Raw genomic sequence first — 12,968 nt, forward strand, 5'->3', positions numbered from 1 at the left:
TGAAAGGGGGGTGGCAGACGACTTAGCAGGTGGAACCCATGAAATGCTCAGCCACCAACACTGTCTCTCACATCCTCTGCTTTATTGTTCTTCACAGTTCTTACCACTCCCTGACATTTTTATGTATTTGGTGTATACTTCCTAATGTTTTCCCATGAGAACGCTGTCTCCAGTGAGGCAGGGACTTTCTGTGTTTCATTCACTTCTGGTCTCCACTGGCCGTTTCTGACACACAGTGGGCATACGGTAAGTGTTAGTATCATAGGACACTGATAGGGAATTCGTACACCAGTTCACAAACTATACTGTAAAGCTCAGAGTCTTGAAACTGTGGTATGGACAGGAGAACTACAAATAGGTAAAGAATTTTGGGGGCCACATGAGGACAGAGCGGTTAACTATCTTGTTTACTGTGCTTTGTTGAGCCCCTAAAAATAGCATGTGGCACATGGGAGGTGCCCAGTAGGAATTGCTGAATGAGGGAAGCTCATCGGTCTGCTCAGAGGGGTGAGGAGAGGGACTGGGGCAGTGAGACACTGTAGGTGCAAAGGGTGGGTTGCTTTACAGTGGAGCCGAAGAGCTGGGGACAATTTGGGCACCATCTCTCTCCTCTCATCCTGCTTAATGCTCCCCACATAGCACTGACATCACCGGCTGTTTTTCTATGTTTCATAGTTTTCAGCCGTACTGTAACCAGAGGGTAGGGATATTAGCCGTCTTGTTCACCACGGTATACCCCTGGCATATAGTAGGTGCTCAATATACACTTTTACTTTAGTAATCGTGTGTGTGTGTGTGGGGGGGGGTACTTGTCCTACCAGGTAACGGTACATATAACGGAGCGGTCACATGAGCCCTGTGGTGGCAAGCACAAGAACCCACAAATAATGAACGTGGGAGGGGCCGCAGGTGGACAATGGACAGCCAGGCTGTCCTGTCCAACAGTGTGTGCCAAATGCCGAGAACAGTGGCTGGTACAAAGCAGGCTCTCCAGAGTGAGTGAGGCAGTGAATGAATGAATGAATGAATGAATGAATGAAAGAAAGAGTGCTGCAGGTTTGTCCATAGCAGGGTATGGATAGGCGCCACCGAGAACCTGGAGGCTGCTGGATGCGGAACCTCTGACCCGTGAGGAGCCAGTGCTCCCGGCCGGGACCCACCTGTACTCGTAGTCGGAGCCGGCCTTGGCGGAGCCGTCCTCCGTGCGGTAGTCCACGTAGAAGGTGCTGTTGCCTTCGCCGCCTTGGCAGGTGACCGACAGCAGCACGGAGCCACAGTTCTCCAGGCAGTGGTAGAGGCTGGGCTCGAAGAAGATACGGCTGGCGCCGTCGTCCTCGTCCTCGCCGGGGCCGTCCGCTGGGGAGGCCCGGCGCGAGGCGTCCACCGCGTGTCGCCGCAGCACGTTTCCCGCGCCGGTCATCAGCCGCGTGGCCTGGATGCGGTAGAAAGCGCGGCTCTTCTGCTGGTGCAGCAGAGCGTAGTAGTTGGCGATGCCCACCAGCTGCTCCAGGTCCTTCTCAGGGTGCTTCTGCTTCAGGTCCTTGAGGATCTGGATGACCTCGCGGCGGCTGGCGTCCAGCTCGCGGGCCTCGGCGGGGCCGGGGCCCAGGCCGCCCACCTCTCCCGGGGCCTCGGCTCCCACGAACGTGCCGTCCAGCTCGATGCTCTTGGGGGGGTCGCCCTCGGCGCCGATGATGATGCCGCTGCGGGGGTCGGTGCGGTAGCGCTTGTACACGTACTTGTAGAACAGCAGCCGCTTGTCGGCCATCCAGGCGAACACCACGCACACCGGGAAGAAGACCAGGGTCAGCAGCGCCTCCCACACCTGCGGGCAGCCGCGCGTCAGGACCGCCCCGCCGCCAGGGGGCGCGCTCGCAGCCGCCCGCCCGCCCGCCCGCAGCAGCTCTGTCTCCCCATGTCTGGCTGGGTCCCCATCCTCAGCCAGCACTTCTTGTCCCTGTCCCGCATCTCTCCCCATCTCGGCCTCCTGTCTCTGCCCCCTTCTTTCATTCTTGTTTCTGTTCATCTCTGCCTCTCCCCATTTCTCTCTGTCTCCGGCCCCACCTCTCTCCCTGTCTAGGTCGTTATCTCTGCCCTTGCCTCTGTCTCATTCTCTGTGTCAGTTTTTTTTCTGTTGTTGTTAATCTTTCCGCCTCTCGTTCCTCTTCCCTTCTTGTTGCCTCGTCTCCATGTTCTTTTATATAGTTTGTAGATACCTGTCTCTTTCCCTTATGAGATTCTTCCAAGTTTCTCTCTTTCTTTCAGCATCCCCCCCACCCCCGCCTGTCTCTCCTGGTCTCATTCATCCACCTTGTCTCGCGCTGAGAACGGTGTCTAGCTGCCCAAGAACCCGGGGCCCAGGCGTCCTCAGTCACCACCAAGCGAGAGCACCCCTGCACCTGCAGTCCCAGCCCCTGTCCAGGGCCAGAGCCTGTGTCTTCCTGCCTCTCTGTCCATCTTTTTTTTCTCCCTCCTCCATTCCCACCCCCTCGCGCAACCTGGGACGCCTCCACTTCTCCAAACCCCACTCATCACCCCGGGTCTGCGCTGTGCCCACCTCCTTCCTAAACTCCCTCCATTCCCCACCACCAGGGACACAGCCCTGGCCAGACTCTCCTTCCTTGGCATTTGGCCCTTAGGGACTAGGATTCTAAAAGAGGCACAAATTTGGTTCCTCTCACAGCCTCATAAAAGGAGTTCCCGTGTCCACATGCTGCCTCCCTAGAGGCACAAGGCAATGCTGAGTTCAGATCCTCATTCTAGAAGAGGGATGCCTGGCCCAGCCTCTTGTCTATAAACTGGGGACATCCCCAAGACGACAAGTTATGTACCCCTAGCATGCTGCATTGTCCATTCCCGACACATGAAAGATACTCAAATCGTGAAATTACTGTTACCATTATTGTTATTATTATGACTTGTGCTGTTATCTTGGGCTCATTGAGGCCCAGGATTCAGTCTGCCCACCGACTGGCGGAGGCCTGGGCACGTACAGGAAACATCCACCAATACTTGACAGTTCCTCTTGAAAATATTCATGTAAAGACTCAAATCTTACCTTTCTTGTTAAAGATAAGGAAGAAAAGATTAACGAGTATTTACAATCAGATGGCCCCAGAGGTATCTTAAAAATGAGACTAGTAGGAAAAATATCTTTTAAGATCCAATTGTCACATCCCCTAGTCGCTGTGTTTACTGATGGCTCAGAGAAAACGCAGGACTTGGAAGTAGTAAAACCACACAAAAACCACCAGGCAGATTTGTGAAAAGAAGCAGAACTTTCTGCACAAGCTGTAAAATGAACCCTTGCCTTGTGTTCACTGAATTCGCCACTGTGTATACTGCAGGGGATTCTCTCTTAATCAGAAGACAATCTCAAACCCCAAAGACTGACTTTCATCCCTGCAGGTAAATAAAAGGTGATTCTGGCAGGTTCCCATCTTCTAGGGCACCCGCTGAGAAGGGGCACGTGGACTTGCCTTCTCTGAGAAGGGAGCGAGACACCTTCAGGTCTCAGAGGACAGGAACGTCCCCACGAGGGGGTATCAGAAATCTAGGGTTGTTTATGGGTTGTCACCACAATTGAGGAGGGGGATATGGTCCCAGCCTGGTGACACCTAGTGACTCATGGGACAGCCCCACACAATACAGAATTGTCCCATGTCCTGCCTGACTTCAGAACCTCTCACTGGATAGTCATGTCAGTGAAAACTCTGCTTATAATAATTGGAGCCTAGAACTCAACTCTATCTTCTGTATATATGAAGTATTTTCCTGTATGCTTTAATATATGCTGAAAACGCTCGTTTTTAACCTCATGGCTACCCGGCCGTCTGCCTGACTCCTTGTAGGAAACGGTCTCTGATCTTTTTCTTCCTTTTAAACCCAAACTTGTTCACCCTACATAGGTGCTGGCGTCTGTCTCTCTCGTCATGACTTTTAATGTTGTCCTGTCAAAGCACTTACATGTGGAAATGCAGTTTGTTCTATTAGAGATTCCATTCCTTCGTATCACAGTCCATGGATTATACTGACTGGGAAGCCATCAACGTAGACAAATGCATTAACGGAAGAACAGCTCACATTCACTCTGCTCCGGGCTCGCTGTGCTAAGCCCTTCCACATGTAGGAATTCAGCTGATCCTCACTCAGCCCTCTGAAGTCACTACTATGATGACCCCCAGATTACAGGTGGGGAAACTGAGGCACAGAATGGGTAAGGAACTTGCCCAAGGCCACACTGCTAGACGAAGCAGAGGTGGGATTTGAACCTAGGCCCCTGGCTCTAGAGTCCACACACCAAACTTGGAGACTAGAGTTTATCTAAGAATTTCACATCATCAAAGTAAAGGGGATGTAACAAAATATTTGTTATAAAAAGGGAGCATTGAGCATGCAGGTTCAAGAACCATTGGTCTAATCCAACCCCTTCCATGGTTCACATGTGAAAACTGAGGCCCAGAAAGGTTATGGCCTTTGCCCGAGAGCACACAGCACTTCCAGAGAAAATCCAAAGCCAGATCAACTTCTCACTGCACCAATTCACTGCATCCGGGTGTCACCTTTATCCCAGACCAGTTCCTTCAATTATTTCACAAAACTGTCCTGTAATGCTGGTCGCTGTGTTAATCCCAAAAGGACCTTCCATGGCTACTTCTTCTTATACCTTCTGTTCCCGCTGAGCCAGCTACTGCTCTGGGGGACATCTCTCCTCCACCCCACTTGTCACCCATGGTGTCTCAACTTCTTTTCACAGTTTTGGTGTAAATCTTTATCAAAGACCATTTGAAAAACCTAAGTCAGGAGATCAGCCTTTTTAATAGCGCCTGAACACACATCACTCTACATTTCCCCACAGCAGCCAGGAAACTCAGCATCACAGTCCCGGATCAACCATAGTTAACTGTCTTTCTCCCTCTCTTATCCCCACCTTTTGGTGTCACCATCTCCCTCTTTCCTTGCTGTGCTTTCTAATCCCTCAGTTCAGCCTTGACATCATCTTCAAGAATTTTTATGCCTCTACCTTCATCTCTCTTGGAAAAAAACTATAACTGGCAACACCTGATGGATATAAATGAAAAGATTACACATGTGTGTGAAGGAATCCTGGGTAGCCTCAAATAAATTATGTATGTGTGCGAATGAATTAGGCAGGCCTATAAATAAATTATGCAAATATAGGCAGCAGTCATGGAATTGTGGGAAATAAAGTAGACAAATGTTTTAAAGGAAGACTAGGCAGTATACTGGTTAAGACACTAGACAAATGAGAAGCAAATGAGTATGTGAATATGGGTGTAAATTATGCAGCTGGGGGTCTCAATTTTGTCTCACTATTGGAATAAATTATGCAAAGTGGTCCTTGCTGTGGACTGGGTTTATACCTATGCCGGATTGGATGTGAGTATAAATTACAATGAAGTGGCATAAATTATCCTAACATCAGAAATCAAATATGAATAATGAATGAACGGTGCAAACCACGACTGCATATCTGGTAAATACAGAGTTAGATTACGCAGATGTGGCCATGTATCTGTGCCTGTCCCTGGATAAATTATGCAAATTGCACCAAGTTACCCAAATCAATTAACACTGTCAGAAAGCACAAGGCTGGATTATGCAACTGGAGCATGAATTGTGCAAATGGGATGTCTTATTGTGAAAGCGAGAATAAATTATGCAAAAGACAGGGAGTGCAGGAAAACATGAACACACCTAGCAAATACCTGGCTAGACTGTGCACTGCAGTATGCATTACCCAGATCACAGGACTCTGTTAGCACATCGAACTCCCTGGTGAGAGTTAAAAGGTGCCCCTTCTGGATGGGTACACTGCAAATGGCACCCCTCTCTGGGTAGATGAGTCCTTTCCAGGCCTGTAGCGCCATCCGGACACGCCGGGGAGCACCCACTGGACTCCAGCCCCACCTTGCCCTCTCCAACCCCCTTGTGCAATGCCTGACCTGCACAACCACCCCCGGTGGCCCTCTCGGGTGTGAGCATGCATTTCTGCTGATACATGAATCCACTCTCCCAGCCCGGGGAGCCATCCCTCTGGATGGTGCAGACACATGTACCAAGGAGATGTCCATGGGTCCTTGCTCACCTGGACCACTCCCGGGGAAAAGACGGCAAGGATGAGATAAAGCCAGACGTAGGCGAAGATACTCCAGGAGGCAGTGACGAAGAAAACTCTCAGGTGCTTGATCTTGCGGCTCTCGCCGGCAGGGATGACGTAGATGCACACGGCAATGACCACAAACATGTTGAAGGCAGCGCTGCCCACGATGGTGCCCGGGCCGAGCTCGCCCGCCTGGAAGTTGTGGCCGCAGACCTCGATGACAGACAGCAGGATCTCGGGCGCCGAGGAGCCCAGGGCCATGAGTGTGAGGTTGGACACGGTCTCGTTCCAGATGCGGACCGTGCCCACGCTGGTCTCACCGTTGGCCTTGGTGATGGTGATCTCCTTCTCCTTTGACGTGATGACCTCGATGGATGCCATGAAGCGGTCGGCAATGATGGACACGCCCAGGAACATGTACACCATGGCCACAAAGTAGACCACTGCCCTCGCCGCCTTGTCACCCAGCGATGGGTCGTCGGGCTCCCAGACGGGCAGCAGGACCCCCGGCTGGCAGCGGGTGGAGCCCTGGCAGGCTTCTGTGCTGGTATCACTGTCATTGGCCGGGGGAGGTGGCAGAGAGGGGGTTGGGGTGGCCGCCCCCGAGCATGGGGGAGCCCCCAGGAGGAGCGCGAACCCCACCAAGGCCAGGGGAGCCATGGAGGGTGGTGGGGTCCTGTGAGAAAGGAGGAGGAAGTCTGGGTGAGGGGAGCACACCCCTCCCTGACACACAGAAGTCAAGGCTTGTTGGAGGTGGAGAATGGGGGCGGGAAGCTGCTGAGGGCTAATACACGGAGGATGGAGACTGAGGGAAGTACAGAGAGACAGAGATACAAAGGAACAGGGACACAAAGAAATACAGAGAGTGCCAGACAGAGACCGAGGGAGAAAGACACAGAAAGATAAAGACAGATGAGCAGCAGATGGAAATGGCAATCGGTCTAACCACTTCGGGAAAGTACTATTGAACACCATGCAAGCTAAGACTCAGCAGTTCTGCTCCCGGCATGTACCCAAGAGAAATAGGTCATGTTTCTGCCAAAATACACATAGAAGCGTGTGCACAGTGCCTTTACGTATAATAGCTCCCATCTTGAAACAACCAGATGCCTGTCAGCAGTAAAACCGAGAAGGAGGGTGTGGAGTAGGGTTACACTGTGGAATATTATGCAGCACTGAAACAGGGAGTGGGCTACTGACACACCCCACCACCCCGACGAATGTCACAGGCATGCAATGGCTGCAGCTGGGCACAAAGGAACACAGACTGAATAATTCAGTGGGTGAGGCAAGGGGCTGCAGGTGATGCCTTAGGTGATTCTAATGGTTTCCAATTTGGTCCTTAGAGGGATCCTGCTCAGGATTCGGGCTGTGGTGGGTGCTGGGGTGTCTGTTTCTCTGCCTGCCTCAGGTGGAGCTGGGGAGGGGCTGTAAGAGGCTCTCTCACTCCCATCCTGCCCTGCAATGGCGGCAGGTGTCTCTCTCGAGTACCCCTGGGTCTCTGTGAGGTGTACAGTTCCTTAGCAGCTGTGACATATGAGCCTTGTGTTGGGCTCTTTGTCCCGTTTGTGGGCGTGGGGTCTCTATTGTTTCAACATTTCTCTTCCGGCCTCTGGTCCTGGGTTTGAGTGGTTATTTCTGTGTCTTGTCTAGATTTCCTTTAAAAACGCAAAGCAGTTCACATCCCCCCTCTGCTCAAAACCCTTCATGGCTCCCTTCTCACTCATAATTCCAAAGTCCTGTGCCGGGCTCATGAGGTCTTGTACGATCTGCCCCCCCCAACTCCCCCTCTGGCCTCATCTCTCTCTCCTTGCTCACTCCTTCGGCCCCTGGAGCCCTCAGCGTCAGCCACCTACCTCCTCTCTGGTCCTCAGACACAGCAGACAAGTTCTTGCCTCAGGGACTTTGCATCTGCTATTCCCCCCTTCCTCGACACTCTTCCCCACATATCCACTCCCTCTCCTCCTTCAGGTCTCCATTTAAATGTCACCTTCCCTGACCACTCTATTCACAATGACACCAGCCCCCTTTGGGGAATCCCTAACCATTTCACAGATGAGAGGACCAAGGCTCAGAGCGGTTAAATAACTTGCCCAAAGTCCCCCAGCACCAACTCTTTGACTCCAAGAGTGGCCCTGAGTGGCCTCACTTGCAGCTCCTCTGTCTCACCCCCGCGTTGCCATGGTAACCTAGTAGCCTATTTAAAAGAAAAGAACCACCTGAGAGAGAAGGGGAGGAGTCCTTGGAGCCTCTGTCAGCCCTGACCCCTCTCCTGGCCACCAGTCTCAGTTCTCCTAGTACCTTCATTTCTGTCTGAAAATAGCTCTTCTCAGAGTCTAACCCACAGCCCGCTCCCAATACACACACCCACCTACTCACACGTACTCACAGGCTGGGAGCTGGCTCCTCCGGGAGAGGGAGGCAGAATGTTGGCAGAACTTCCCTGAGAAGGAGTGTGTGTGTGTGTGTGTGTGTGTGTGTGTGTGTGTGTGTAGGCAGGGGAAAGGGGTGATTCTTAAAGGACCACCGCACAATTAGCCCCCATCGGCAAAGTCCCTAATGATATGTCTAATTAGCAGCCCCCTAATTAGCAATGACTTAGCCATAATTACAAACCCACCAGGATCCAAAGCAAAGACTCTTCTCCCTCCCCGCTCCCTGGCTTTCAGGAGAAAGGAGGGCCACCTGGGAGTCAGGAATTCATCTGAAGCATCTAACTCCCTCTCTCACAGAAGGGCCGTGGCCTGGGAAGTCCACCCTCAAGTCTAACACCTGACCCTCCTGCTGCAGTTCTCAAGGGAGACCAGGGTCAACTGATGGGTGTTATGCCTGCCCTCCTTGCCCAGGGGCTGGGCAAAGTAGCCTGGTTCAATGCCTTTTCCTCAAAAACTTGGCTTCCTCTCACTGAGGCCGTAGGGGAAGAGGTCAGAGAAAGAAAGCACTAGATAGATATTTTTGAAATGAACAATCAAGAAGTCTGAGCCCTGTTGCTGGGGACAGCCGGGCTCGCTCTGCTTGAGGCTCCTGTCTCTGCCTCTCTCTGTCCACCAGCAGCCCTGAAACCTAATCTGGGTTGAGAATCCAGGGGCAAAAGGATCAGGTTGAGGCCAGGGTGGGACCTAGGGAGGGCAGATGGCTGGCTCCGTCTCCCAGGGCCACCTCTCCCCACCATCCTGGGCTGGTGGCCAGCTGGGTCAGTAATGATCACCCCAGTTCCACCTCACACGCCTCTCGGGACCTCGGAGAGCTCATCCAGAGAGTGGGACTGCAAGCTTAAGCGGGGGTACAGCCTGGCATGCCTGTGGGACCCCTTTCCTCATGTCCCTCACATTGATGATAGAGGCAGTGGTTCCTGACTGTACTTGTGGCGGGGCGGGGGACAGGGTTTGGCTACTGCCCCTCGGAGGAATGTGCGAGGTGGGGAAAAACGTGAAATGTGGGCTTCTAAACACGCACACTTACTGCTCCAGGGTGAGCCACACAATGTCCCAGCCTGGGGATCACACACACACACACACACACACACACACACACACACACACAGAGTCTCAGAGCTCAAGGCTATGATCCATCCACGGATAAACTGAAGTCCAAAGGGGGAAGAAACTTGGCCAAATCACGCAGCTTCAAGTCAGGGGCAGGGCAGCAATGGAAACTCAGCGTGTGGGAACGCTAACCTGGCGCTCCTTTTAACCCATCTGGAGCCCCACGTGGGCACCTGAGGACTCACCCCAGCACAGCGTGGGCTGCAGGCTCTGGCTCACACCTCTCCCCTTGTCACTCACTCTCGCCCACCTTCCCTGGGGCCCCCTTCCCTCCAGGAAAGAAGAGGAGTATTGGTCAGGGACTTCTAGACTAAGAAGGGCTCCCTCAGAGCCCCCAAGGGGAGGTGGAGAAGCTTTTGATGCATCTCCGCTGAGACAGGTCTGAAGCTGTCACCAGGAGAAGGATGGAGGTGAGACTGCAGGAGCCATTGGCCTGGCCTCACCCAGTACCGAGTGCTGTGCCTGGAGTAGGAAAGGTGCTCAGTAATTGTAAAAAGGATTAATGAGTCATGAACGGACAAGCAGCGAGAGGTGTGGAAGTTAGACTGCAGGATAGACTGGTCCATTGTATATGAAGAGGAATGGGGAGGTCAGACTGAAGAAAGGACTGGTTCGATCTCCACTACGGAGGGTACTGGTTAGACTACAGGAAGGACTGGCTTCAGAAGGCCAGAAACAAGGCAGGGGGGAGGACAGGCCTTCTGGGGAGCCCACTCCACAGGGGGGATCTGCTTCCTCCAGGTTTCCCCCAGCCAGGGGCGGAGACAAAGGTGTGTGGGAGGAGAGGGACCGGCCTGCCAGGGAGAGGAAGAGAAGAGGAGAGAGAGAGAGAGAAACATAGACCAGATACCTAGAGACAGAGATGGAAACGAGGGAGAGAGAGGGGAAGGGACAGGGAGGGGAGAGGAAGACCCACTCGGAGATGTGGAGAGACGGGAAGACAGACACAGAGATGGCGAGAAAGAAAAGCAGAGAAGCCAAGCACTTCGAGACAGAGGGCTGGAAACACAATGAACGGACCCGGCACAGGGAGATACAGAGACGAGAGTGAGAGACTGAGAGAGACAGGGAAAAGCACTCCCAGAGACTCCGCAGGACAGAGACCCCTGAAAGATGTGCAAATACAGAAAGGCGAGACCCAGACACAGGAAGTCGGGGGTGGAGGCAGAGAACGCGAGAGTGGGGGCTTCCCCAGACGGGGTGGGGTGTTCTTGCCCCTCGGTGCCCACGAGGCACCCCCTCTCCAGCCCGCCAGGCTCCCTGGAACGCAGGAGGGGCTGAAGGTGTTGGCTGCTGGTGGCGCCCCCACCCCACCGAAGGGCCTGGTGTCCCCACCGGGATATGCAGCCCCCCACCCGCCATAAAGGAGTTCAGGGAAAAGCGGCTCCTGCCTCCTTAAACGGCCCCCCTCTACCCGCCTGGTGTAACACTGTCCTTCCCTCACGCCCCCCCTAAGTGGGGGTCTCTTACCTGCAGCTACAGCGTGGAAAATGTCCCCCCAGCACTGGGCTGGTCGTGGTGGGCGACTCTGAGGGAAAGAGAGAGAGGGAGAGGGAGAGAGAGAGAGAGAGAGAGAGAGAGAGAGAGAGAGAGAGAGAGACACGGATAGAAGCTGGAGACTGAGAGGGAGAAGCGGGAGAGGGGAGGGAGAGGGGATAGAGGGAGGAGAGGAGGAGGGGGGAGGGACACGGGGGAGGGGGGGCAGGCAAGAGAGGGAGGAGGAGGGGCCGGAGAAGAGAGGGGAGGAGGCAGAGGCGGGGAGAGGGGAGGCGGGTGCGGGAAGCGGGGGAGGTTTGGGGAGGGGCCTGGAGAGGGGAGGGGCGACAGGAGGTGGCCCAAGCCTCCCACCCACCTTCGGGGTTCAGCACCACAGGCAGGGACAGCGGCGGAGGGCCCGTGTGTGTGTGTGTGTGTGTGTGTGTGTGTGTGTGTGTGTGTGTGTGTGTGTGTGTGTGTGTGTGTTAGAAGGTGTGGGGGGTCATTCAGAAGCAACCTTCGCCCTCACCCCCAGCACACACAGTTTCTGACCCATATAAGGACCAAAGACTCAAAAAGGCTACAAATAGTTACAGGCTTACTGAGGGGAGGGCAAGAATGTTTAGCCAGTCAGATCCAAATTTACAGGCTGTGCCTGCAGACATAACCTCACAAAGCCAGCCAGAAACAACCACAAAGGCACCCATTAATAATAACAACAGTTGCCATTCATACACGGTCCTTTCCACGTGCCAGACATTGTTATAAATTTTTATAAGCGCTTGATACATATTCACACCCTGTGATGTGAGGGAGACATCAGCCCCATTTTACAGGTGAAAACTGAGGCACAGAGTGGTTCAAGTGTAGCTTCAGACTCTACACCCTTAACCACCGCACTGCACACTGTCCCACACCAAGGAGCTGGCAAAAAGTCAGGAAGTGAATTACAAAGGACGGGGTGGGAGGCCAGGACTCCTGAAGTCTTGAAGTGGACATAACACATGCCTGCACACACACGTCCATGCACACACTCCCTTTGCCGCGTGTGCACACTGCAGACTCACACCATCACTGACTAAACGCAGCGATTCCCACCCCCTCCCAGGACGGGAAGTGATGTTGCACTCCATCCCAGAGGATGGGCAGTGGGAGGAAGGAGGCCCTGCTTATGCCGCTGGTCCATGCCACTGCCGGTCCTGGCTGCTGGGAGAGGAGAGGACCTGCTCCCTGCCATTTCCCACACTTAGGCCTGGGTTCTGGGAGATGGGATGAGACAGGGTGGCCAAGAATTGGTGGGCTACCTCCTAAAAATCCACTGTGGAGAACTAGCCGCTTGGCCTTCATTGTCAGCGCAGGTGGTCAGACGGATGGGTGAACTTCCATGGCAGGTGAATGGCCAGAATGACCTCTCCCTCAGGAAGCGAGAGTCCCACCCAACCCCGACCTGGGGGAGGAAAGAGCCCACCCTCCCCACCAGCCAGATCCCGCTCAGGAATTGCTCTCCAACCCTCCTGACCAGGATTCTTGACACAGGATTCCTGGCCTGTGGTGGGTGAGGGCAGTTCTTCAGTCATCCCAGCCCTCCACGGGGCCCTTCTCCTGGTGCAATAGAAGGGGCCACAGGCAGGGGCGATTCCTACAGCCATGGGCTAGGGAAGTCAGCCTTGTCTCCAACCCCTTGGCAATCAGGTCTAAGCTGGTCCTTTCCAGCGTGGCATATTCTGCGTCCACGCTGCCCTGGTCTCATCTCAGCACTCCCCAACCGAAACCTAACCGCAGTCACATTGTGCTGGCATCTAACCTTGGCCCTTGGCACAGTA

At 53.8% G+C, this 12,968-nt stretch overlaps 1 protein-coding gene across 4 annotated transcripts in view; it reads right to left on the reverse strand.

The window, feature by feature from the left end:
- The window catches only part of SLC8A2 (solute carrier family 8 member A2), a 31,362-nt gene extending 20,044 nt beyond the window's left edge, over positions 1-11,318 (reverse strand). For 2 of the 4 annotated variants that reach the window (XM_081032466.1, XM_081032464.1), the window contains exons 1-3: positions 11,140-11,318; positions 6,110-6,800; positions 1,161-1,825 (exon numbers count right to left, since the gene is read on the reverse strand). In XM_081032466.1, the coding sequence (XP_080888592.1) occupies positions 1,161-1,825; positions 6,110-6,784 (1,340 nt within the window). In that variant the 5' untranslated portion in view covers positions 6,785-6,800; positions 11,140-11,318. Of the gene's footprint in view, positions 1-1,160; positions 1,826-6,109; positions 6,801-11,139 lie in introns of those variants that run through there. The other 2 variants (XM_081032465.1, XM_081032467.1) reach the window with 2 other exon arrangements.
- Positions 11,319-12,968: the final 1,650 nt, after the last annotated feature.

The sequence above is a fragment of the Rhinolophus hipposideros genome (assembly GCF_964194185.1).
Source record: "Rhinolophus hipposideros genome assembly, chromosome: 21".
NCBI lineage: Eukaryota > Metazoa > Chordata > Mammalia > Chiroptera > Rhinolophidae > Rhinolophus > Rhinolophus hipposideros.